Source organism: Bombina bombina, chromosome 1 (genome assembly GCF_027579735.1).
Source record: "Bombina bombina isolate aBomBom1 chromosome 1, aBomBom1.pri, whole genome shotgun sequence".
Classification (NCBI taxonomy): Eukaryota; Metazoa; Chordata; class Amphibia; order Anura; family Bombinatoridae; genus Bombina; species Bombina bombina.
The window spans coordinates 471040176-471066377 of record NC_069499.1 but is presented as its reverse complement, the minus strand read 5'-3'; the positions used below and the strand labels follow the sequence as shown (position 1 = coordinate 471066377).

At 37.6% G+C, this 26202-nt stretch overlaps 1 protein-coding gene across 2 annotated transcripts in view; it reads right to left on the bottom strand.

Annotated features, from left to right (window-relative positions):
- AGPS (alkylglycerone phosphate synthase) overlaps positions 1-26202 on the bottom strand; it is a 705364-nt gene that overhangs the window by 83930 nt on the left and 595232 nt on the right. For both annotated transcript variants that reach the window (XM_053698493.1, XM_053698494.1), the window contains exons 18-19: positions 7577-7676; positions 6707-6764 (exon numbers count right to left, since the gene is read on the bottom strand). In XM_053698493.1, the coding sequence (XP_053554468.1) occupies positions 6707-6764; positions 7577-7676 (158 nt within the window). The remainder of the gene's footprint in view (positions 1-6706; positions 6765-7576; positions 7677-26202) is intronic.

The window sequence follows — 26202 nt, the reverse complement described above, 5'->3', positions numbered from 1 at the left end:
TATCACTTTACACTTCAGATTAAATTTTATTACATTTAAACTTTGCACTTTCTATTTTGTATTTTATTTTGTATACAGCAGTGCATTTATGATTTACTTTTATCATCAAATTTGGTTTTCTCTCTTGGTATTCTTTTTGGAAAGCTAAATATAGGTAGGCTCATATGCTAATTTCTAAAATGTTAAACTGACTCTTATCTCAGTGCATTTTGACAATTTTTCACAGTTACACTGTTAGTTCTTGTGTGTCATATAGATAACATTGTGCTCACTCACGTGGAGTTATTTAAGAGTCAGCACTGATTGGCTAAAATGCATGTCTGTCAAAAGAACTGAGATAAATGGGCAGTCTGCAGAGGCTTAGAAACAAGGTAATCACAGAGGTAAAAAGTGTATTAATATAACAGTTTTGGTTATGCAAAACTGGGGAATGGGTAATAAAAGGGATTATTTATATTTTTAAACAATACAAATTCTGGAGTAGATTGTCCCTTGTGTGGGTGTATATTAGATTGCACTTTGCATTAAATTAAAACTATAAAACAGTCAGCTTCAGTTTCCCAGAGACCGTCATTACTTTCTATGGGCCAGATAATCAAACATTCTCTAGCTTGGAGAGAGAATATAGTGCTAAGTTTACAGGGGCAGAGCTCACTGAAGTTTCTAAGAAAAGGGGAAGAACCTGTAAATCCCAGAGAGATGAGAGATGCCTTCCATAGCAAACAATGAAGCTCTCTGGGATACAAAATGTCACATGGGCGAGGGAAGGTAATTGGAGAACCCCTGGGGCTGATATAAAGGCTCTGTTTGCATCAATTCCAAATTAAACTGCAATGTTTTCACTACAATGTGACTTGCTTTTGTCTATATTTTAGTATATACTGTATTATTTTTCTGTTAAAGTGTATTGTTATTTCTTAGCAAAATTCACCTGCATACAGCTAACGAGACAAATCAGTGAGACCAGCTTGTTTAAAATGCTTAGAAAATTTCACAAGACTTGTGAGAGAGATATACCCTGGGAACTCCCATGTTCAGCCCAGGGAACTGTCCTGTTCCTCCCACTTTCTGAAACTGTCAGTTTACAATGGAGAAAATACAAAGTATGATCCTAAGTTATTAAAGTAACACAGAAACTTTCAAAGTATAATCAGAATGTGTAAAATTACTGCTATATCAAAATGAAAATGAATTAAATTACAAATGAGAAAGTGCAAAGCTTAAATGCAATAATACTGAAAGAATTCACAAAATCAGAGAGACTGAAAAAAGTGATGCTTTTTAAGCCCTCAAGTAGAACCCTAACACATTAATTATAAATGGGGTGTGTGACATCATGGAAGATTAAAACGTAGAACTTTATTAGAATATATTTAAAACAATAGGTAAATTAAAAATAAAATGCTGGCAGCAAGGTAACCCGGTAGAATACCGCAATTATTGGTAGCGGTCACAGTATAAACTATTCCTGGGCCAGTAATTTAAGCAACTTTTAAATTTAATATAGAATTTCACTTATGAGGTAAAATGACCAACTAAGTACTTATAATATTGTTCAATATTAGTTGGTATAAAGGTATTGAATTATACTAATACACTTATGAGGTAAAATGACCAACTAGCTAAGTACGCATAATATTCTTCAATATTAGTTGGTATAAAGGTATTGAATTTTACTTTAACCCATAAGATTGTGTATATTCACTGCTTTCAGATTGAAAAGCTGTTTATATGTTTGTAACATACGTCTTATGAGATGAGGATTTAAGATTGTCCTATTAGTATTGTACGTTATAACTATACTGTGTAACTGAAAGGCTTGTATGCCATTCAACACTATAATTACAAAGTATACTTCAAATAAAGAACGCCACCTTCATCTATAAAGTCCCCTAATATTCCCTGGATTATACTCAGCGTAATATCAACTGAGACCACATAATATTAAATATAGGTAAATTGATGCTGCAAGTCTTAAACATCACCATTAATGAGCTCCCATTTGCTCTCTCCCCTCCCTTGACATGTTTCGCCGACAATTCGGCTTTATCAAAAGGCCTTTTTTTGTTGTTGGCAAAACATGTCAAGCTATATTGAACTGGGCTTGTCTCTGCACATACAGAAATGAGAGAGGTCCCACAGTGCTGAAGAGCTCCGCCCTTTTTCTTTTGGATATTCAGTTAGTTCAGCCTTTGCGAAGTCTGAACTACAATTTTTCTCCAAGCTGGAGAAACTTTGAATATCACTGCCTTAGGGCCTGATATTCAAAACCTCACCGGAATGGAGAGAAATCACTACCTAGCAACATAAACATTTCTCAAAATAAATGTGTGTTTCTATCGATGTGTCACCTGAGCAGCAAGCTTTTGAATATCAGGCCCTTAGGTCCTGATGATTAAAAACTCATGGACAGAAATCATGCAAAATCTTTGGTTGTTTTTTTCCCATATTTTTATTTTTTTAAGGAAAATTAGCTCAAGAGCTGTTTAACTTGTCATGCAGAATTCTGGATGTGAACAATAGACACATACATTACAATATATTGCTCAAAAGCCAATTTTTTTTTGTGTGATTTCTCTCCATGCTAGCTAATTTTTGATTACCAGGCCCTTAATCATTCCAATCACTCAATGAATCAAAGAAATGGGAATAAATGCATATATTATGCTGAATTCCACAGATAACCTTGACTAGTGAGATTGGTGTATTATCTGGGCATAACATTTCTCATATGAAACTTGAAGAGTAGAAATACCTACAGTATTGGTAGAAACCATTATGCATGCAGCTCCACTGAAACACTTGTTGTGGGAAAGGCATAACCATAAGCTCATAAAAAGGTGGATTTGTTTTAAATCAAATTGATTTAAATCACTAGTCAGTAAGACTAATTTATATCGATTTAAATCATGGTTATCATTTTTAGAATTATAACTTTTCAGATTATTTCTCCATTTATATCAGACCAGTACTGTTTTGGTTATATATCATTAGATATGCATAGATAGATCATTGAAATGATAACCATGACCTTATTTATAAGAATTTAAATTGTTTTATTTAACTAAAACAATAACATTGTATTTTATTTTTATTGCTTGCCCCTCCCTCCTCACACTTAGGTCCTTGTGCAGATATATTCCACTATAAACAATCTTCTGTTCAGAGAGCATCTTGAAACTAAGTAAGGGATGATTTTGTGTACATACATTTGCAGGGAAGTGACAGTAAAGTCAAAATTAAACTTTCATAATTCAGAAAGAACAAGCAATTTTTAACAATTTTCCAATTTACTTCTCTTGTCTAATTTGCTTTGTTCCATTGGAATCCATTGTTGACCATTTTGCAGTGAAAAGTGGGCATGTTATTTCTGCAGACAAAAATTCAGTTTTGAGCACTAGAAAACCAATAATATATGATATCTTCAGGATGTAAGTAAAATAATAAAAAAAAAACACATTGATTTTTATCCACCCTGGCTCACAATATAAACATATAAAAACTGAAAACTCTTTAGTTTGTGAATAAATAAATCTGAAATACTTGTAATCCAGAATAAGATCTAGAAACTGTTGTGAATCAGTAAAAGTTCTAGACTTGACTTATTTAAAACCACAGTTCTTTGGTGGCAGAACCACATACTAAGGCGACTGTATAAAAGATAAGTATGTAAAAACTGTGGCAAAATGTGGCAAACCTAACATATAGCGGTCTTCTCAAGAACAGAGGCACAATCAACCATGGATAATAGTACTGTATTACAAATTAGCCCAAAATCCCATATATGACAATCCAATTAGCATGTAAACTGCTGCAAGGTTTAAAGGGCCATTAAACCCAACAAAATTCTGTCATGATTCAGATAGAGAATACAATTTTAAACAACTTTCCAATTTACTTCTATTACCTAATTTGCTGCAATCTTTAGATGTTGTTTGTTAAATAAATATCAATGCACATTGGTGAGACAATCACATGAGGCATCTATGTGCAGCCACCTATCAGAAGCTACTGAGCCTATCTAGATATGCTTCTCAGGAAATAATATCAAGAGAATGAAGCAAATTAGATAAAATAAGTAAATTAGAAAGTTGTTTAAAATGGTATTCTCTATCTGAATCATGAAAGAAAAAAATTGGGTTTATTGTCCCTTTAAGGAGCAAAACTTAGATAAATAAGATATTTTGAATTTTCCAGAGGTGTTGCTTTTCATGTTTTTGTACATTTCTGGCAATACTGCTCTTAAAGGGACATTAAACACTAAATACATTTCTTGCACCTCTTTTTAATCATGGGCGCTGCCATTTTGGAACCTAGGTTACACTGCATGTATCTGACAGTGTGTGTCGACATCAGCACTTGAACGTAGTGAAAGGTAGATTTCAAACTATTTCAACCCATGACTAGAGGGAGGCGGGGAATAACCTCAATACTATGCTTAAAACATGTATTTAGTGTTTAACATCCAGTTAAATCAGCATATGGATTTATACATTTGTTATTAGCATGCTCAGCGTTATCATTCAAAATAAAATTTATAGCAAAATCATTCTTAAGTGCAAAGGTAATTTTAAATAAATGGTACTTAAAAACAAAATAAAAGCATTTTCTCTTTTATGCAAATTTATGACTCCGCAAGATAACTTTTGAGAACAAGAAATTAAACATTTTTGTGTTATCTTATATTTAGGATCCTCTCCCTTACTTTAAAGGGATATTACAGCCACACTTGAACGATTCAGATCAAATAGAACTAAATTACAATGTTTTTTCATGTACATTTTTATTTTATATTACCAAATTGGCTTTGTTCTCTTGCATATGCAGTTGAAGAGCATACCTAGGCTCAGGAGAGTGTATACGTTGCAAACACTGCTGCAATATAGTGCAAAATCCATTTTGAGTCTACTTAGGCAGTCTCTTCTACTTACATGCACACCGGCTAATAAATTAGGATATATAAACATATAGAGACAAACCTATCAAGAAGTATTACATATACAATACAAGCATAGCTATTGTAATTTATGGTGTATAACTAGCCCTTAAACTGATAAACAATGCAATCAAATGAAATCTATAATATTTTGTAGCAAATTTCTGGCAAAAGTTAATCCAATTTTCCCTCCCTTTGTTTCATGTGACAGCCATCAGCCAATCACAAAATGCATATACGTATATAGTATGTGTACATATAAAAATAATGTGCACATTTTGATAATGGAAGTATATTTGAATTATTTTTTTTTTTTATTTTTTTTATTACTTTCATGCTTTATCTGAATCATGAAACTTTAATTTTGACTTTAGTGGCCCTTTAAAGTAACAGAAATACTTTTTAAATGTCAGCATATAGGAAAACAACACAAATCTATTTATATTACTCCGGATCTCCTGTACCTTACTTTGCAGACTTAAAGCAAATTTAAAATGCAAAATTAGTAAGCAAGGGCCTAGTTGTCTGCTATATACATTTATTATTAACATCACAGACATGCACAGATATCACAAGACAGCCAAGTAGCACTTCCACAGTCACTGTTCAGTATGGAGTATAAATAACATCTGGAATAAATACAAATCATTGAGAGGAAACAAATGACTACACGCTGTTAATGTGACAAAAATTTACACTTGATCAATGTTGTATTCTTTTCGTAACGCCTGAGTTAGCTAAACCAAACACTTCACTAGAAGTTGTTTATAAACTTCCCCAATGATAAAGACCACAATTAAAAGGTAACTATGTTATGGCATGTCATTGCTCATTTAACTTTCTTTACAACATTATTCATGTGCCACCGAATGTGTCTAATTTATCAGTGGAATAAACTGCTGAGAAATATTGACTGAATTATTTTGGCTATGAATGTGTTTTGTGTACAACTGTATATGTAAATAAGACAGTAGCATTCAGACAAAGTGAGATTCAAATGCAGAGCATGTTACTTTTTGCATTACTAACGCTAGATAACTTGCAAAATCAACACTGTTATATTAATACACTTTTTACTTCTGTGACTAACTTGCATCTAAGCATCTTCTGACCGCCCCTAATCACATGACTTTTAGTTATTATCTATTGACTTGCATTTTAGCCAATTAGTGCAGTGTCTGCCACTAGCCACAGGCGTGATCACAATGCTATCTATATGGCCTACATGAGCTTGCTCTCCCCTGCTGTGAAAAGTAAATAAAATAGAGGCGGCCTTCAAGGGCTTAGAAATTATCATATGTGCCTCCCTAGGTTTGCTATCAACTAGAATACCAAGAGAACAAAGCAAAATTGTTGATAAAAGTAAATTGGAGAGTTGTTTAAAATTACATGACCTATTTGAAAAATTAAAGTTGTTTTTGGACTTGACTGTCCCTTTAACCCCTGTGTTAAACATATAGGTAAATATCTTCTCAGAAGCGGTGATTGAATACTAAGTGTGACCGTCGCTCCTGATTGGCTGATCAGTCTCGTCCTCAGGAGCTTTAAAGCTTACAGATCCTGAGTGCGACTTTACTAATGTTATACAAAAATAACATGCTCTATTGATTTAGAGAATATCCTCTCTCATTAGAATATCCCTTCAAATGCTGTTGTTTGCAGTATAGTATTAAACATTTGCAAGTACATACAGGTTATTGAATAAAAGACACACTAACATTATTATAGATATTGTTTTTAGTTCATATATAAAATATAGCATGTTACTACCTCCATGGTGATGTGATAGACTTCCTCCATTGGCAAGGATTTCCTCTCTAGCAGCATGCTGTAATGCAAAATATTTTTTTAGTCCGGTAAATAAATACAGTATAATAAGTACATTTGTATGATTAAAGGGAAAGTCAACACCAGAATTTTTGTTGTTTAAAAAGATAGATAATCCCTTTATTACCCAATCCTCAGTTTTGCATAACCAACACAGTTATAATAATACACTTTTTACCTCTGCAATTACCTTGTATCTAAGCCTCTGCAAACTGCCCCCTTATTTCAGTTCTTTTGACAGACTTGCATTTTAGACAATCAGTGCCGACTCCTAGGTAACTTCATGTGCGTGAGCTCAATGCTATCTATATGACCCACATGAACTAATGCCGTCTAGTGGTGAAAAACTGTGAAAATGCATTCAGATTAGAGACGGCCTTCAAGGTCTAAGAAATTAGCATATAAGCCTACCTAGGTTTAGCTTTCAACTAAGAATACCAAGAGAACAAAGCAAAATTGGTAATAAAAGTAAATTGGAAAGTTGTTTAAAATGGCATGCACTATCTGAATCATAAAAGTGTTTAATTATGTAAAAAAGGAGGAAATAATTATCCTAGCTAATAAATAAATAGAAGCAAAAAAAATAATATATATATATATATATATATATATATATATTTAATAATAATAATATTTTTTTTTTTTTTGCTTCTATTAATTTATTAGCTAGGATAATTATTTCCGCCTCGCTGTGTGGGGCCACCTTCTTCTGCATTCGGCAGTGAACCTATAGAATGCACGTCTAATAAATACACATGCATAACATATGTGTGCATTACAATATATATATTACTTAAATCTTACAATAATTACCTCTATTTCTTCATAGACGCGAACTGGATCACTTATTCCTCTGTAGTTAAAAGCAAAGTAGAAATAAACGCAAGCACCGGCATCATATGTCTGTGTAACCCTGATAAAAACAAAACAATCTTTAGAAGACAACATGGTTGGGGTGAATTGGAAAAGTTTCTCTCATTAATTACCAAACCTCAAGTTTAAATAACAATAATAACTGATATAAACATAATTTCATGGTAAGACAATGTAGGATAATAATAATAAAAAAAAGAGTTAGCTTTACTAGAAAGTATCATTCACATGGAAACATCAAACCCCCCCCCCCCCGCCCGCCCGAAAAGTTAATGTACTAGAATAAGTTGTGCACTTCCTAGTAATACTTATTGGCTTATCTAATGTTTATTGGCTTATAGGTACTTTCTAATTAATGCCCATTGGCTTATAGGTATTTCTGACTAATTCTGATTGGCTATGTGCTACATACTAATTGTCAATCGCATTAGCAGCAATCACCTATTAACCAATACACATTAGTAGGAATTGCTTACTAATATAATGGTGATATTTAAGGTTCATGGATGTCATAAAGTAAACATTGAAACACTGCCACAAAAAGTTATTTTTCTTGCTTACAATGTCAGGTGAATTGAAATAGTCTCAAACTGTGAACATTCAAACTCTCACGGTGTGGTCAAGATTATGTTTAACTGTTTAAATGCCAAACTAGGCAGCCATCACTTTGTTATGCTGAGTAAGCCACACTTCTACTATGCCCTATACGTTATGAAAAACATAATTTATGTAAGAACTTACCTGATAAATTCATTTCTTTCATATTGGCAAGAGTCCATGAGCTAGTGACATATGGGATATACAATCCTACCAGGAGGGGCAAAGTTTCTCAAACCTCAAAATGCCTATAAATACACCCCTCACCACACCCACAATTCAGTTTAACGAATAGCCAAGCAGTGGGGTGATACAGAAAGGAGTAGAAAGCATCAACAAAGGAAATTTGGAAATAATTGTGCTTTATACAAAAAATCATAACCACCATAAAAAGGGTGGGCCTCATGGACTCTTGCCAATATGAAAGAAATGAATTTATCAGGTAAGTTCTTACATAAATTATGTTTTCTTTCATGTAATTGGAAAGAGTCCATGAGCTAGTGACATATGGGATATCAATACCCAAGATGTGGAATCTTCCACTCAAGAGTCACTAGAGAGGGAGGGACTAAAACAAAAACAGCCATATTCCGCTGAGAAAATAATCCACAACCCAAAAATAAGTTTATTTTCACTTTTGAAAGAAAAAAACTTAAATAAAAAAAGCAGAAGAATCAAACTGAAACAGCTGCCTGAAGAACTTTTCTACCAAAAACTGCTTCCGAAGAAGCAAATACATCAAAATGGTAGAATTTAGTAAATGTATGCAAAGAGGACCAAGTGGCTGCTTTGCAAATCTGATCGACTGAAGCTTCATTCTTAAAAGCCCATGAAGTAGAGACTGATCTAGTAGAATGAGCTGTAATTCTCTGAGGCGGGGTATGACCCGACTCCAAATAAGCTTGATGAATCAAAAGTTTCAACCAAGAAGCCAAGGAAACAGCAGAAGCTTTCTGACCTTTCCTAGGCCCAGAAAATAAAACAAATAGACAAGAAGTCTTCCTGAAATTTTTAGTAGCTTCCACATAATATTTCAAAGCTCTTACCACATCCAAAGAATGTAAGGATCTCTCCAAAGAATTCTTAGGATTAGGACATAAAGAAGGGACAACAATTTCTCTACTAATGTTGTTAGAATTCACAACCTTAGGTAAAAATTGAAAAGAAGTCCGCAAAACTACCTTATCCTGATGAAAAATCAGAAAAGGAGACTCACAAGAAAGAGCAGATAGCTCAGAAACTCTTCTAGCAGAAGAGATAGCCAAAAGGAACAACACTTTCCAGGAAAGTAGTATAATGTCCAAAGAATGCATAGGTTCAAAAGGAGGAGCCTGTAAAGCCCTTAGAACCAAATCCAAGGAGGAGAAATTGACTTAATGACAGGCTTAATACGAACTAAAGCCTGTACAAAACAGTGTATATCAGGAAGTATAGCAATTTTTCTGTGAAATAAAACAGAAAGAGCGGAGATTTGTTCTTTCAAGGAACTTGCAGACAAACCCTTATCCAGACCATCCTGAAGAAACTGCAAAATTCTAGGAATTCTAAAAGAATGCCAGGAGAATTTATGAGAAGAACACCATGAAATGTTAGTCTTCCAAACTCTATAATAAATCTTCCTAGAGACAGATTTACGAGCTTGTAATATAGTATTAATCACTGAATCAGAGAAACCTCTATGACTTAGAACTAAGCGTTCAATTTCCATACCTTCAAATTTAATGATTTGAGATCCTGATGGAAAAACGGACCTTGAGATAGTAGGTCCGGCCGTAACGGAAGTGGCCAAGGCGGGCAACTGGACATCCGAACCAGATCCGCATACCAAAACCTGTGTGGCCATGCTGGAGCCACCAGCAACACAAAAGACTGTTCCATGATGATTTTGGAAATCACTCTTGGAAGAAGAACTAGAGGCGGGAAGATGTAAGCAGGTTGATAACACCAAGGAAGTCTCAGCGCATCCACTGCTTCCGCCTGAACATCCCTAGACCTGGACAGGTATCTGGGAAGTTTCTTGTTTAGATGAGAGGCCATGAGATCTATCTCTGGAAGCCCCCACATCTGAACAATCTGAGAAAACACATCTGGATGGAGAGACCACTCCCCTGGATGTAAAGTCTGGCGGCTGAGATTGTCTACACCTGGGATATGCACTGCAGAGATTAGACAGGAGCTGGATTCCGCCCAAGCAAGTATCCGAGATACTTCTTTCATAGCTTGGGGACTGTGAGTCCTACCCTGATGATTGACATAAGCCACAGTTGTGATATTGTCTGTCTGAAAACAAATGAACGGTTCTCTCTTTAGTAGAGGCCAGAACTGAAGAGCCCTGAGAATTGCACAGAGTTCTAAAATATTTATTGGTAATCTCGCCTCTTGAGATTTCCAAACCCCTTGTGCTGTCAGAGACCCCCAAACGGCTCCCCAACCTGAAAGACTCGCATCTGTTGTGATCACAGTCCACGTTGGGCGAACAAAAGAAGCCCCTTGAACCAAACAATAGTGATCTATCCACCATGTTAGAGAGTGTCGTACATTGGGATTCAAGGATATTAATTGTGATATCTTTGTATAATCCCTGCACCATTGATTCAGCATACAAAGCTGTAGAGGTCTCATGTGAAAATGAGCAAAGGGGATTGCGTCCGATGCTGCAGTCATGAGACCTAAAACTTCCATGCACATAGCCACTGAAGGGAATGACTGAGACTGAAGGCGCCGGCAGGCTGCAACCAATTTTAAACGTCTCTTGTCTGTTAGAGACAGAGTCATGGACACTGAATCTATCTGGAAACCTAAAAAGGTGACCCTTGTCTGAGGAATCAAGAAACTTTTTGGTAAATTGATCCTCCAACCATGTTTCCGAAGAAACAACACTAGTTGATTCGTGTGAGATTCTGCAGTATGTAAAGACTGAGCTAGTACCAAGATATCGTCCAAATAAGGAAACACCGCAATACCCTGTTCTCTGATTATAGATAGTAGGGCACCCAGAACCTTTGAAAAGATTCTTGGAGCTGTTGCTAGGCCAAATGGAAGAGCAACAAATTGGTAATGCTTGTCTAGAAAAGAGAATCTCAGAAACTGATAGTGTTCTGGATGAATCGGAATATGAAGGTATGCATCCTGCAAGTCTATTGTGGACATATAATGTCCTTGCTGAACAAAAGGCAGAATAGTCCTTATAGTCACCATTTTGAAAGTTGGTACTCTTACATAACGATTCAAAATTTTCAAATCCAGAACTGGTCTGAACAAATTTTCTTTCTTTGGTACAATGAATAGGTTTGAATAAAACCCCAAACCTTGTTCCTGAAGAGGAACTGGCATGATTACCCCTGAAGACTCCAGGTCTGAAACACACTTCAGAAAAGCCTGAGCTTTTACTGGATTTACAGGAATGTGTGAGAGAAAAAATCTTCTCACAGGAGGTCTTACTTTGAATCCTATTCGATACCCTTGAGAGACAATGCTCTGAATCCAATGATTTTGGACAGATTTTATCCAAAAACCCTTGAAAAACCTTAATCTGCCCCCTACCAGCTGAGCTGGAATGAGGGCCGCACCTTCATGCAGACTTAGGGGCAGACTTTGGTTTCCTAAATGGCTTGGATTTATTCCAATTTGAGGAAGGCTTCCAACTGGAAGCAGATTCCTTGGGAGGAGGATTGAGTTTTTGTTCCTTATTCTGACGAAAGGAACGAAAACGGTTAGAAGCCTTAGATTTACCCTTAGGCAAAATAACATAATTTATGTAAGAACTTACCTGATAAATTCATTTCTTTCATATTAGCAAGAGTCCATGAGCTAGTGACGTATGGGATATACATTCCTACCAGGAGGGGCAAAGTTTCCCAAACCTCAAAATGCCTATAAATACACCCCTCACCACACCCACAATTCAGTTTAACGAATAGCCAAGAAGTGGGGTGATAAAAAAGTGCGAAAGCATATAAAATAAGGAATTGGAATAATTGTGCTTTATACAAAATCATAACCACCACAAAAAAAGGGCGGGCCTCATGGACTCTTGCTAATATGAAAGAAATGAATTTATCAGGTAAGTTCTTACATAAATTATGTTTTCTTTCATGTAATTAGCAAGAGTCCATGAGCTAGTGACGTATGGGATAATGACTACCCAAGATGTGGATCTTTCCACACAAGAGTCACTAGAGAGGGAGGGATAAAATAAAGACAGCCAATTCCTGCTGAAAATAATCCACACCCAAAATAAAGTTTAACGAAAAACATAAGCAGAAGATTCAAACTGAAACCGCTGCCTGAAGTACTTTTCTACCAAAAACTGCTTCAGAAGAAGAAAATACATGAAAATGGTAGAATTTAGTAAAAGTATGCAAAGAGGACCAAGTTGCTGCTTTGCAGATCTGGTCAACCGAAGCTTCATTCCTAAACGCCCAGGAAGTAGATACTGACCTAGTAGAATGAGCTGTAATTCTCTGAGGCGGAATTTTACCCGACTCAACATAGGCAAGATGAATTAAAGATTTCAACCAAGATGCCAAAGAAATGGCAGAAGCTTTCTGGCCTTTCCTAGAACCGGAAAAGATAACAAATAGACTAGAAGTCTTACGGAAAGATTTCGTAGCTTCAACATAATATTTCAAAGCTCTAACAACATCCAAAGAATGCAACGATTTCTCCTTAGAATTCTTAGGATTAGGACATAATGAAGGAACCACAATTTCTCTACTAATGTTGTTGGAATTCACAACTTTAGGTAAAAATTCAAAAGAAGTTCGCAACACCGCCTTATCCTGATGAAAAATCAGAAAAGGAGACTCACAAGAAAGAGCAGATAATTCAGAAACTCTTCTAGCAGAAGAGATGGCCAAAAGTAACAAAACTTTCCAAGAAAGTAATTTAATGTCCAATGAATGCATAGGTTCAAACGGAGGAGCTTGAAGAGCTCCCAGAACCAAATTCAAACTCCAAGGAGGAGAAATTGACTTAATGACAGGTTTTATACGAACCAAAGCTTGTACAAAACAATGAATATCAGGAAGAATAGCAATCTTTCTGTGAAAAAGAACAGAAAGAGCAGAGATTTGTCCTTTCAAAGAACTTGCGGACAAACCCTTATCTAAACCATCCTGAAGAAACTGTAAAACTCTCGGTATTCTAAAAGAATGCCAAGAAAAATGATGAGAAAGACACCAAGAAATATAAGTCTTCCAGACTCTATAATATATCTCTCGAGATACAGATTTACGAGCCTGTAACATAGTATTAATCACGGAGTCAGAGAAACCTCTTTGACCAAGAATCAAGCGTTCAATCTCCATACCTTTAAATTTAAGGATTTCAGATCCTGATGGAAAAAAGGACCTTGTGATAGAAGGTCTGGTCTTAACGGAAGAGTCCACGGTTGGCAAGAGGCCATCCGGACAAGATCCGCATACCAAAACCTGTGAGGCCATGCTGGAGCTACCAGCAGAACAAACGAGCATTCCTTCAGAATCTTGGAGATCACTCTTGGAAGAAGAACTAGAGGCGGAAAGATATAGGCAGGATGATACTTCCAAGGAAGTGATAATGCATCCACTGCCTCCGCCTGAGGATCCCGGGATCTGGACAGATACCTGGGAAGTTTCTTGTTTAGATGGGACGCCATCAGATCTATTTCTGGAAGTTCCCACATTTGAACAATCTGAAGAAATACCTCTGGGTGAAGAGACCATTCGCCCGGATGCAACATTTGGCGACTTAGATAATCCGCTTCCCAATTGTCTACACCTGGGATATGAACCGCAGAGATTAGACAGGAGCTGGATTCCGCCCAAACCAAAATTCGAGATACTTCTTTCATAGCCAGAGGACTGTGAGTCCCTCCTTGATGATTGATGTATGCCACAGTTGTGACATTGTCTGTCTGAAAACAAATGAACGATTCTCTCTTCAGAAGAGGCCAAAACTGAAGAGCTCTGAAAATTGCACGGAGTTCCAAGATATTGATAGGTAATCTCACCTCCTGAGATTCCCAAACTCCCTGTGCCGTCAGAGATCCCCACACAGCTCCCCAACCCGTGAGACTTGCATCTGTTGAAATTACAGTCCAGGTCGGAAGCACAAAAGAAACCCCCTGAATTAAACGATGGTGATCTGTCCACCATGTTAGAGAGTGCCGAACAATCGGTTTTAAAGATATTGTTTGAGATATCTTCGTGTAATCCTTGCACCATTGCTTCAGCATACAGAGCTGAAGAGGTCGCATGTGAAAACGAGCAAAGGGGATCGCGTCCGATGCAGCAGTCATAAGACCTAGAATTTCCATGCATAAGGCTACCGAAGGGAATGATTGTGACTGAAGGTTTCGACAAGCTGCAATCAATTTTAGACGTCTCTTGTCTGTTAAAGACAGAGTCATGGACACTGAATCCATCTGGAAACCCAGAAAGGTTACCCTTGTCTGAGGAATCAAAGAACTTTTTGGTAAATTGATCCTCCAACCATGATCTTGAAGAAACAACACAAGTCGATTCGTATGAGATTCTGCTAAATGTAAAGACTGAGCAAGTACCAAGATATCGTCCAAATAAGGAAATACCACAATACCCTGTTCTCTGATTACAGACAGAAGGGCACCGAGAACCTTTGTAAAAATTCTTGGAGCTGTAGCTAGGCCAAACGGCAGAGCCACAAACTGGTAATGCTTGTCCAGAAAAGAGAATCTCAGGAACTGAAAATGATCTGGATGAATCGGAATATGCAGATATGCATCCTGTAAATCTATTGTGGACATATAATTCCCTTGCAGAACAAAAGGCAAGATAGTCCTTATAGTTACCATTTTGAACGTTGGTATCCTTACATAACGATTCAATATTTTTAGATCCAGAACTGGTCTGAAGGAATTCTCCTTCTTTGGTACAATGAAGAGATTTGAATAAAACCCCATCCCCTGTTCCTGAACTGAAACTGGCATAATTACTCCAGTCAACTCTAGATCTGAAACACATTTCAGAAATGCTTGAGCTTTTACTGGATTTACTGGGACACGGGAAAGAAAAAATCTCTTTGCAGGAGGTCTTATCTTGAAACCAATTCTGTACCCTTCTGAAACAATGTTCTGAATCCAAAGATAGTGAACAGAATTGATCCAAATTTCCTTGAAAAAACGTAACCTGCCCCCTACCAGCTGAGCTGGAATGAGGGCCGCACCTTCATGTGGACTTAGAAGCAGGCTTTGCCTTTCTAGCTGGCTTGGATTTATTCCAGACTGGAGATGGTTTCCAAACTGAAACTGCTCCTGAGGATGAAGGATCAGGCTTTTGTTCTTTGTTGAAACGAAAGGAACGAAAACGATTATTAGCTCTACTTTTACCTTTAGATTTTTTATCCTGTGGTAAAAAAGTTCCTTTCCCACCAGTAACAGTTGAAATGATGGAATCCAACTGAGAACCAAATAATTTGTTACCCTGGAAAGAAATAGAAAGTAAAGTTGATTTAGAAGCCATATCAGCATTCCAAGTTTTAAGCCATAAAGCTCTTCTAGCTAAAATAGCTAGAGACATAAACCTGACATCAACTCTGATAATATCAAAAATGGCATCACAGATAAAATTATTAGCATGCTGAAGAAGAATAATAATGTCATGAGAATCACGATGTGTTACTTGTTGCGCTAAAGTTTCCAACCAAAAAGTTGAAGCTGCAGCAACATCAGCCAAAGATATAGCAGGTCTAAGAAGATTACCTGAACACAGATAAGCTTTTCTTAGAAAGGACTCAATTTTCCTATCTAGAGGATCCTTAAACGAAGTACCATCTGACGTAGGAATAGTAGTACGTTTAGCAAGGGTAGAAATAGCCCCATCAACTTTAGGGATTTTGTCCCAAAATTCTAATCTGTCAGACGGCACAGGATATAAATGCTTAAAACGTTTAGAAGGAGTAAATGAATTACCCAATTTATCCCATTCTTTGGAAATTACTGCAGAAATAGCATTAGGAACAGGAAAAACTTCTGGAATAACCACAGGAGCTTTAAATACCTTATCTAAACGTTTAGAATTAGTATCAAGAGGACTAGAATCCTCTATTTCTAAAGCAATTAGAACTTCTTTAAGTAAAGAACGAATAAATTCCATTTTAAATAAATATGAAGATTTATCAGCATCAACCTCAGAGACAGAATCCTCTGAACCAGAGGAGTCATCAGAATCAGAATGATGATGTTCATTTAAAAATTCATCTGTAGGTAGAGAAGTTTTAAAAGATTTTTTACATTTACTAGAAGGAGAAATAACAGACATAGCCTTCTTTATGGATTCAGAAACAAAATCTCTTATATTATCAGGAACATTCTGCACCTTAGATGTTGAGGGAACTGCAACAGGCAATGGTACTTTACTAAAGGAAATATTATCTGCTTTAACAAGTTTGTCATGACAATCAATACAAACAACAGCTGGAGAAATAGCTACCAAAAGTTTACAGCAGATACACTTAGCTTTGGTAGATTCAGCACTTGACAGCGATTTTCCTGTAGTATCTTCTGGCTCAGATGCAACGTGAGACATCTTGCAATATGTAAGAGAAAAAACAACATATAAAGCAAAATTGATCAAATTCCTTAAATGACAGTTTCAGGAATGGGAAAGAATGCCAAAGAACAAGCTTCTAGCAACCAGAAGCAATAAAAAATGAGACTTAAATAATGTGGAGACAAAAGCGACGCCCATATTTTTTCGCGCCAAATAAGACGCCCACATTATTTGGCGCCTAAATGCTTTTTGGCGCCAAAAATGACGCCACATCCGGAACGCCGACATTTTTGGCGCGAAATAACGTCAAAGAATGACGCAACTTCCGGCGACACGTATGACGCCGGAAACGGAAATAGAATTTTTGCGCCAAAAAAGTCCGCGCCAAGAATGACGCAATAAAATGAAGCATTTTCAGCCCCCGCGAGCCTAACAGCCCACAGGGAAAAAGTCAAATTTTAAGGTAAGAAAAAATGGTCAAATCAAAATGCATTATCCCAAATATGAAACTGACTGTCTGAAAATAAGGAAAGTTGAACATTCTGAGTCAAGGCAAATAAATGTTTGAATACATATATTTAGAACTTTATAAACAAAGTGCCCAACCATAGCTTGGAGTGTCACAGAAAATAAGACTTACTTACCCCAGGACACTCATCTACATATAGCAGATAGCCAAACCAGTACTGAAACGAGAATCAGCAGAGGTAATGGTATATATAAGAGTATATCGTCGATCTGAAAAGGGAGGTAAGAGATGAATCTCCACGACCGATAACAGAGAACCTATGAAATAGACCCCTTAGAAGGAGATCACTGCATTCAAATAGGCAATACTCTCCTCACATCCCTCTGACATTCACTGCACGCTGAGAGGAAAACCGGGCTCCAACTTGCTGCGGAGCGCATATCAACGTAGAATCTAGCACAAACTTACTTCACCACCTCCATCGGAGGCAAAGTTTGTAAAACTGAATTGTGGGTGTGGTGAGGGGTGTATTTATAGGCATTTTGAGGTTTGGGAAACTTTGCCCCTCCTGGTAGGAATGTATATCCCATACGTCACTAGCTCATGGACTCTTGCTAATTACATGAAAGAAAACTCCTTTTCCTCCAGTGATAGTTGAAATAATAGAATCCAACTGAGAACCAAATAAATTATTACCTTGGAAAGAAAGAGATAGTAATCTAGATTTAGATGTCATATCAGCATTCCCAGATTTAAGCCACAAAGCTCTTCTAGCTAATACAGCTAAAGACATGGATCTAACATCAATTTTGATAATATCAAAAATGGCATCACAAATAAAATGATTAGCATGTTGCAGTAAGCGAACAATGCTAGACACGTCAGAATCCAATTCATGTTGCGCTAAGTTTTCCAACCAGAAAGTTGATGCAGCCGCAACATCACCCAAAGAAATAGCAGGTCTGAGAAGATGACCTGAATATAAATAGGCCTTCCTTAGATAAGATTCAAGCTTTCTATCTAAAGGATCCTTAAAGGAAGTGCTATCTTCCATAGGAATAGTGGTACGTTTAGCAAGAGTAGAAATAGCCCCATCAACTTTGGGGATCTTTTCCCAAAACTCTATAGATTTTGCTGGTAAAGGATACAATCTTTTAAACCTTGAAGAAGGAACAAAGGAAGTACCTGGCTTATTCCATTCCCTAGAAATCATATCAGAAATAGCCTCAGGAATGGGAAAAACACCTGGGGAAACCACAGGAGGTTTAAAAACAGCATTTAAACGTTTATTAGACTGAACGTCAATAGGACTGGTTACCTCAATATCCAAAGTAATTAACACTTCTTTTAATAAAGAACGCATATACTCTATTTTAAATAAATAAGTAGATTTGTCAGTGTCAATATCTGAGGAAGGATCTTCTGTTTCAGATAGATCCTCAGCAGAAGAGGATGAATTATTATGTTGTTGGTCATTTGAAATTTCATCAGCTAAATGAGAAGTTTTAAAAGACCTTTTACGTTTATTAGAAGGTGGAAATGCAGACAAAGCCTTCATAATAGATTCATAAACAAATTCTTTAAAATTTACAGGTATATCATGCACATTAGAAGTTGAAGGAACTGCAACTGGCAATGTACTATTACTGATAGAAACACTATCTGCATGTAAAAGTTTATCATGACAACTATTACAAATGACATTCGGTGGAATAATTTCTACAATTTTGCAACAAATGCACTTAGCTTTGGTAGAACCGATGTCAGGCAGCAATGTTCCAGCAGAAACTTCAGAGACAGGATCGGATTGGGACATCTTGCTCAATGTAAAAGAAAAAACAACATATAAAGCAAAATGATCTATTTCCTTAAATGACAGTTTCAGGAATGGGAAAAAATGCAAAAGCATAAGCCTCTTGATAGAGAAGAGAGCAGGAGGCAACATGAATGCGGTATTGAAATAATGAAAAAAATTTGGCGCCAAGTATGACGCACAACGCAACGTAAACTTTTTTTGGCGCCAAAAATGACCGGAAATGACACACTTGCGTCACTAATGACGCCGCCGTGTGAAAGGTATCGACGTCCCGTGCCAAAAAAGTTTGCGCCAAAAATGACGCAATAAAGTCTAACATTTGACGCACCCGCGGGCCTAATACCCGCAAATGCAAAAGTAGTCAAAATTGAAAAAGACTAAACCCCAGGTAAGAAACAAATTTCTTAAAGTGTTTATATTCCCAAATATGAAACTGACAGTCTGCAGAAGGAAATACATGAACCTGACTCATGGCAAATATAAGTACAATACATATATTTAGAACTTTATATAATTTGCATAAAGTGCCAAACCATAGCTGAGAGTGTCTTAAGTAATAAAAACATACTTACCAAAAAGACACCCATCCACATATAGCAGATAGCCAAACCCGTACTAAAACAGTTCTTTAGTAGAGGTAATGGTAAATTTGAGAGTATATCGTCAATCTGAAAAGGGTGGTAGGAGATGAATCTCTACGACCGATAACAGAGAACCCATAAAAAACACCCCCGTTAGGGAAATCATCGTATTCAATAGGTGATACTACCTTCACGTCCCTCTGACATTCGCTGTACTCTGAGAGGAATCGGGCTTCAACAATGCTGAGAAGCGCATATCAACGTAGAAACCTTAGCACAAACTTACTTCACCACCTCCATAGGAGGCAAAGTTTGTAAAACTGAATTGTGGGTGTGGTGAGGGGTGTATTTATAGGCATTTTGAGGTTTGGGAAACTTTGCCCCTCCTGGTAGGATTGTATATCCCATATGTCACTAGCTCATGGACTCTTGCCAATTACATGAAAGAATTTTTTTTTTTTTTTTAAAGTGTGCATTTTCAATAGAGTAAGCATTACAATGAGACTTTACCTTGGGAGTAATCTCAATATAGATGTTATGATACCTGTAACATTTTAAATTCTGTTGCTATATCATGCCATGACAGTTTTCTACTTTCTTTTTTTTTTAAACTAATTAAATGTTTAAGAATAGTATTTGCCTGTTTTTTTTCTTTCTAAAGGGACATGAAACCCAAAAGTTTTCATGATTCAAATAGAGAATATATTTTTAAAAAACTTCTATTTTTGCTGCAATCTCTTGGTATACTATATTAAATAAGCAGCAATGCACTACCAGAGCTGAACACATTTGTAAGTCAATGGCCGGAGGCATATATGTGCAGCCACCAATCAGCAGCTAGCTCCCAGCTCCTGAGCCTACCTACGTATACGTTTCAGCAAAAGATACCAAGATAATAAAGCAAATAAGATAAATATGTAAACTGGAAAGTTTATAGAATAGCATGCTCTTTCTGATTCAAAGTAAAAACTTTGGGTTTAATGCCCCTTTAAAAGATTACATTCCGCATATCTAAAGGGACATAAAAAATCAATTTAAAATGTACAACACCGTATTTCAAATTCACTTGAAAAAATGCTTTCACAAAAAGTATCATTTCAGCTGACTCTCGTCTACAAAGGACAGATATTAACTAATGAGCTTTTGTTTTGGATTTTATTTTGGTAAATATTTATACACTTATATGTATTGCATTATGTTTAAAGTAGATTTAATACATACAAATATAACACATATAAAAGTAAATTAGTATAAACAATTCTTCTGCCAATTATTCATCAGTCTTATGGAACTCAGAGTAAAAACAAAATTTATGCTGATAAATTTCTTTCTTTCTGGACATGGAGAGTCCACAACGTCATTCAATTACTAGTTGGAATATCACTCCTGGCCAGCAGGTGGAGGCAAAGAGCACCACAGCAAGGCTGTTAAATGTCACTCCCCTACCCATAATCCCCAGTCATTCGAATGAAGGGAAATGGAAAAGGAATAACACAAAGGTGTAGAGGTGCCTGAGGTTTAGTAAAACATAACAGTCTTAATTAAGGGTGGGGTCGTGGACTCTCCATATCCAGAAAGAAAGAAATTTATCAGGTAAGCATAAATATTGTCTTCTTTCCTAAGATATGGAGAGTCCACAACGTCATTCAATTACTAGTGGGAACGAATACCCAAGCTAGAGGACACGGAATGAATAGGGAGGGAGAACAAGACAGGCAGACCTAAACGGAAGGCACCACCGCTTGAAGAACCTCTCTCCCCAAAAGAAGCCTAAGCCGAGACAAAAAGTATCAAATTTATAACATTTGGAAAAACATATGCAGAGAGGACCAAGTTGCAGCCTTCCAAATCTGTTCCACAGAAGCTTAATTTTTGAAAGCCCAAAAAAAGGAGGAGACAGCCCTAGTAGAATGAGCTGTAATTCTCTCAGGAGGCTGTGGTCCTGCAGAGGGAAAGAAAAGTAGCAGTAGCCTTTTGACCCTTACGCTTTCCTAGGAAACAAACAAACAGGGCAGAAGACTGTTGAAAATCCTAGAACAGACGTTCTTTATGAGAAAGAGGATTGGGATAGAGAGAAGGAACAACAATATCCTGATTAATATTTCTAACTGAAACCACTTTAGGGAGAAACCCCAATTTAGTACGAACAACCGCCTTATCCGCATGAAAGGCGAAAAAGCTCTGAAACTCCCCTAGCAGAAGAGATAGCAATAAGAAAACAAAACCTTCCAAGATAACAAATTAATATCTATGGAATATGCATAGGCTCAAATGGAGCCTGCTGTAAAACCTTAAGAACAAGGTTAAGACTCCAAGGAGGAGTAACAGGTTTAAACACAGGCCTGATTCTGACCAGGGCCTGACAAAAAGATTGAACATCTGGCACATCCGCCAAACGCTTATAAAACAGAAATATGACCTTTCAGAGAACTGACTGACAACCATTTTTCCAGACCTTCCTGGAGAAAAGACAAAATTCTAGGAATCCTAACCCTACTCCAACAATATGCAACAAAAATCCAAAAAAGGGAACTGGAGGGGCGCGCTGTTAGTAGATACTGGGGATAGAAGGTAAAGTCAAGATAAATTTACCACGGTCTGTTTCCCTTTGGAATTGAATGAATCTCCACCTTGTTTAGCATAATCAGTAAACGGACAGTAATGGGGAGGCTGCTCCACTTGTACCCGGTGTGTAGGTGGGTCTAAACAGATAGTGAAAAAGAAAGAAGGCACCTCATAGTGTGATACGTTCCCAAATGGCAAATGGGTGTACACCGAGTTATACCAATCTACAGCTGGTTTCTACAGAGCTGATCTCACTGAATCCACGGCAGACATTGGGAACTCCCTGGAACAGCTGACTATCGGTCAGAGATTATTTTTAGTGTACTAACCACTGTTGAGTGTTAGTCTGCCTGTGGGCACCGGTCAGAGCACGGTGCAATATTGTCCAGTAAGCCTTATTAATCCTACAATCTATTTCACATTTGGGAACGTATCACACTATGAGGCGCCCTTTTTCTTTTTCACTATCTACTCCAAGAATTGCCTTTGGATTCACACCAATAAAGGTATTTATGCCATACCTTATGGTAAATTTTACGAGAAACAGGCTTGCGAGCCTGCAGCATGGTCTCAATGACCGACTCAGAAAACCCACGCTTAGCCAGAACTAAGCGTTCAAACTTTAAACAGTCGGCTTCAGAGAAACAAGATTTGGATGGAAGAAAAGACCCCGAGTTAGAAGGTCCTTCCTCAGAGACAACCTCCAAAGTGGCAGAGATGACATAAAATGCAACTTAAGGCCATGCAAGAAGAACTCACAGCACCCACAGCGAGATTCAAACTCTCAACCTCCAGGCAGTGAAGCTGCTAAGCTAACCACTAGACCAAACCAGCGGGCTTGCTTATCACTATATCTACACGAGCAAAGACTCATGGAAGGAGCACAAACAGGTATGCTAGACCGAAATCCCAAGGAACTGTCAGAGCACCTATCAGAGTGGCCTGCGGATCTCTTGACCTTGAACCGTACCTTGAAAACTTGACGTTCTGCGAGACACCATCAAATCCAACTCTGGCACCCCCTATATGAGGATTAATCTAGAGAACACCTCCGGATGTAGAACCCACTCCCCAAGATGAAATGTCTGTCTGCTCAGGAAATCCGCTTCCCAGTCGTCCACTCCTGGAATGTGGATGGCAGATAGGCAACATCTGTGAGCTTCCGCCCACTGAAAATCCGAGCCACCTCCTTCATGGCTAAAGAACTACGAGTTCCTCCCAGGTGGTTGTTGAAAATCACTGAGGTGATGTTGTCCGACTGGAACCTGATAAACCAGCTAAGGACAACTGATGCCAAACCATCAGAGCATTAAAAATTGCTCTCAACTCCAAGATGTTTATGGGAGATCAGACTCCTCCTGAGTGCATAGTCCCTGCGCCTTTAATGAGTTCCAGACTGCTCCCCAGCCTAGCAGGCTGGCGTCTGTGGTCACAATCACCCAGGAAGGTCTCCGGAAGCATGCACCCTGAGACATATTATCTTGAGAAAGCCACCACGAGAGTCTATTGTCGACTGGTCTAGATCTATCCTCTGAGACAGATCCAAATGGTCTCTGTTCCATTATCTGACCATGCAAGACTGCAGAGCTCTCAAATAGAATCGAGCAAAGGGAATGATGTCCATGGAAGTGACCATCAGACCAATTACCTCCATACATTGAGCCACTGATGAGAGGGGCAAGAGGAGAGAATTTTGGATTTTCTGACCTCTGTCAGAAAAATTTTCATAGATAAGGAAACTAATATGATCCCTAGAAATAAAACTACCCTTTTAGCTTGAACAAGGGAACTCATTTTCCCAAAGTATTTGTCTAGAAAAGAGAATCTCAGGAACTTAAAATGATCCCTCTTCGACCAAAGGAAGAATGGAACAAATGTTTTCCATTTTGAAGGATGGTACTCTGTGAAACTTGTTGAGACACTTTACGTCTAGAATAGGTCGAAAAGTTCCCTAATTTTTGGGAACCACAAACAGATTTTAATAGAACCCTAGGCCGTGTTTCCTTACTGGAACTATCACTCCCAGGGAGGAAGGTCCTGAACACAGTTCAACAATGCCTCTTTTTATCTGGTTTGCAGTCAATCTTGAGAGGTGGAATCTGCCCCTGGGAGTGAACATTTTGTATTCTAATTTGCAACCCTGAGATACTATGTCCACAGCCCAAGGATCTGGGACATCTCGTATCCATGCAAAATAAAACAGAGAAGTCTGTTGCCCACTTGATCCGATCCCGGACCGGGGACAGACCCTTCATGCTGACAGACTCAGCTGCAGGATTATTTGGTTGCTTCCCCTTGCTCCAATACTGACTGGGTTTCCAAGAAAATATGGACTGTTCCTGCTTGGAAGAGGTAGAGGAAGACTTTCCTTAGAAATTACTCTGACATCCTTTAGGTCTGTTCTTGTCTTGTGGTAGAAAAGACCCTTTTCCAGCCGTAATATCAGAAATGAACCAGGTTTTACCCTTGAAAGGAAGCGTCAGTAGCTTGTATTTAGAGGTAACATCAGCAGACCAAGATTTTAGCCACAACACCCTGCGGGCTAGGACAATGAAGCCAGGCATCTTGGCTCCCAGTCTAATAACCTGCAAGTTAGCATCAGAAAAAAATATAAAAAATAAAATAAAGGAATTGGCTAGTTTAAGAACCTAATCCTATCTTGTTTCTCCTCCAACAGAATTTCTACTAAAATTGATTCAGACAAGGCGTCACACCAATAAGAAGCTCCACTTGCTATAGTGGAAATACAAACTGCAGATTGCCATTGAAGACCTTGATGAAAATACATCTGCTTCAAATAAGCCTCCAGCTTTTTATCCAAGCTATCCTCTAGAAGGATCATAGTTCTCTTAGCCAGAGTATAAATAGCCCCTTCTACTTTAGGCACAGAGTGCCATGAATCTTTAATGGTGTCAGCAACAGGAAACATTTTTAAAAGTGAGAGACAGGGAGAAAGGTATCCCTGTCTTCTCCGATTCATGTAATAAAAATCTCTGTCACATGGTCTGGGACAGGAAACACTTCCACAGAGGAAGGAACATCATAGTATTTTATACATTTACAAGATTTCTTAGGGTTGACAACGACAGAAGTATCAAAGTCATCCAAAGTAGCCAAAACCTCCTTTAACAGTACACAAAGGTGTTCAAGCTTAAAGGGCCATAATACCCAAATGTTTAAACACTTAAAAGTGATGCAGCATAGCTGTAAAAAGCTGACTAGAAAATATCACCTGAACATCTCTATGTAAAAAAGAAAGATATTTTACCTCAAAAGTTCCTCAGTAGCCACATCCCATTGTAAAGGATTTCTAAGCAGCATATTAGTATGTCTGTCCTGGGACAGCTAAGGGGATGAGCACTCTCATATTATTTCCCTATTCAGGTTAAAGGAAGCTTACTATGAAATTTCATGAGAGTTTAGTCAAATCTCATGAGATCACAGTAAAAGAGTTCATGACCTCAGCACTGCTGATGGGCTGCTGTTCATTTCATCATTGTTTTGTTTTTTTTACCTGCAGCTGGGAGCAGCTGAGTATAACTTTTTACACAGAACTTACTCTGCTGAGCTGAGGAAATTGTGAGGTAAAATATCTTCCTTTTTTACATAGAGATGCTCAGGTGATATTTTCCTGTCAGCTTTTTACAGTTATACTGCATCAGTTTCAAGTGATTTAGCATATGAGTATTATGTCCCTTTAAATCTGAAGTCTACTTCTTCAGTATCAGATGAAGGAATTATACTGTCCGAATCTGAGATTTAACCCTTCAGAGGCTACCTACGTATCCTCCTCATCAGACTTATGAGGGAGGGCAACCTGCGTAGCAGTAGGTGGAACAGAAACCTTACTATCTGAATGTCTAATTATCCTCTTGCGTTTTCCTTAGCATAGGAAAAAACAGATAATGCCGCAGATACCGCAGAAGATATCTGTGCAGCCAAATCTGCAGGCAAATAAACTCCTCCAGGAGGCTGAGAGGAACTGCAGAGCACTGTATGCGACACCATTGAGGCTTGGGACATTTGAG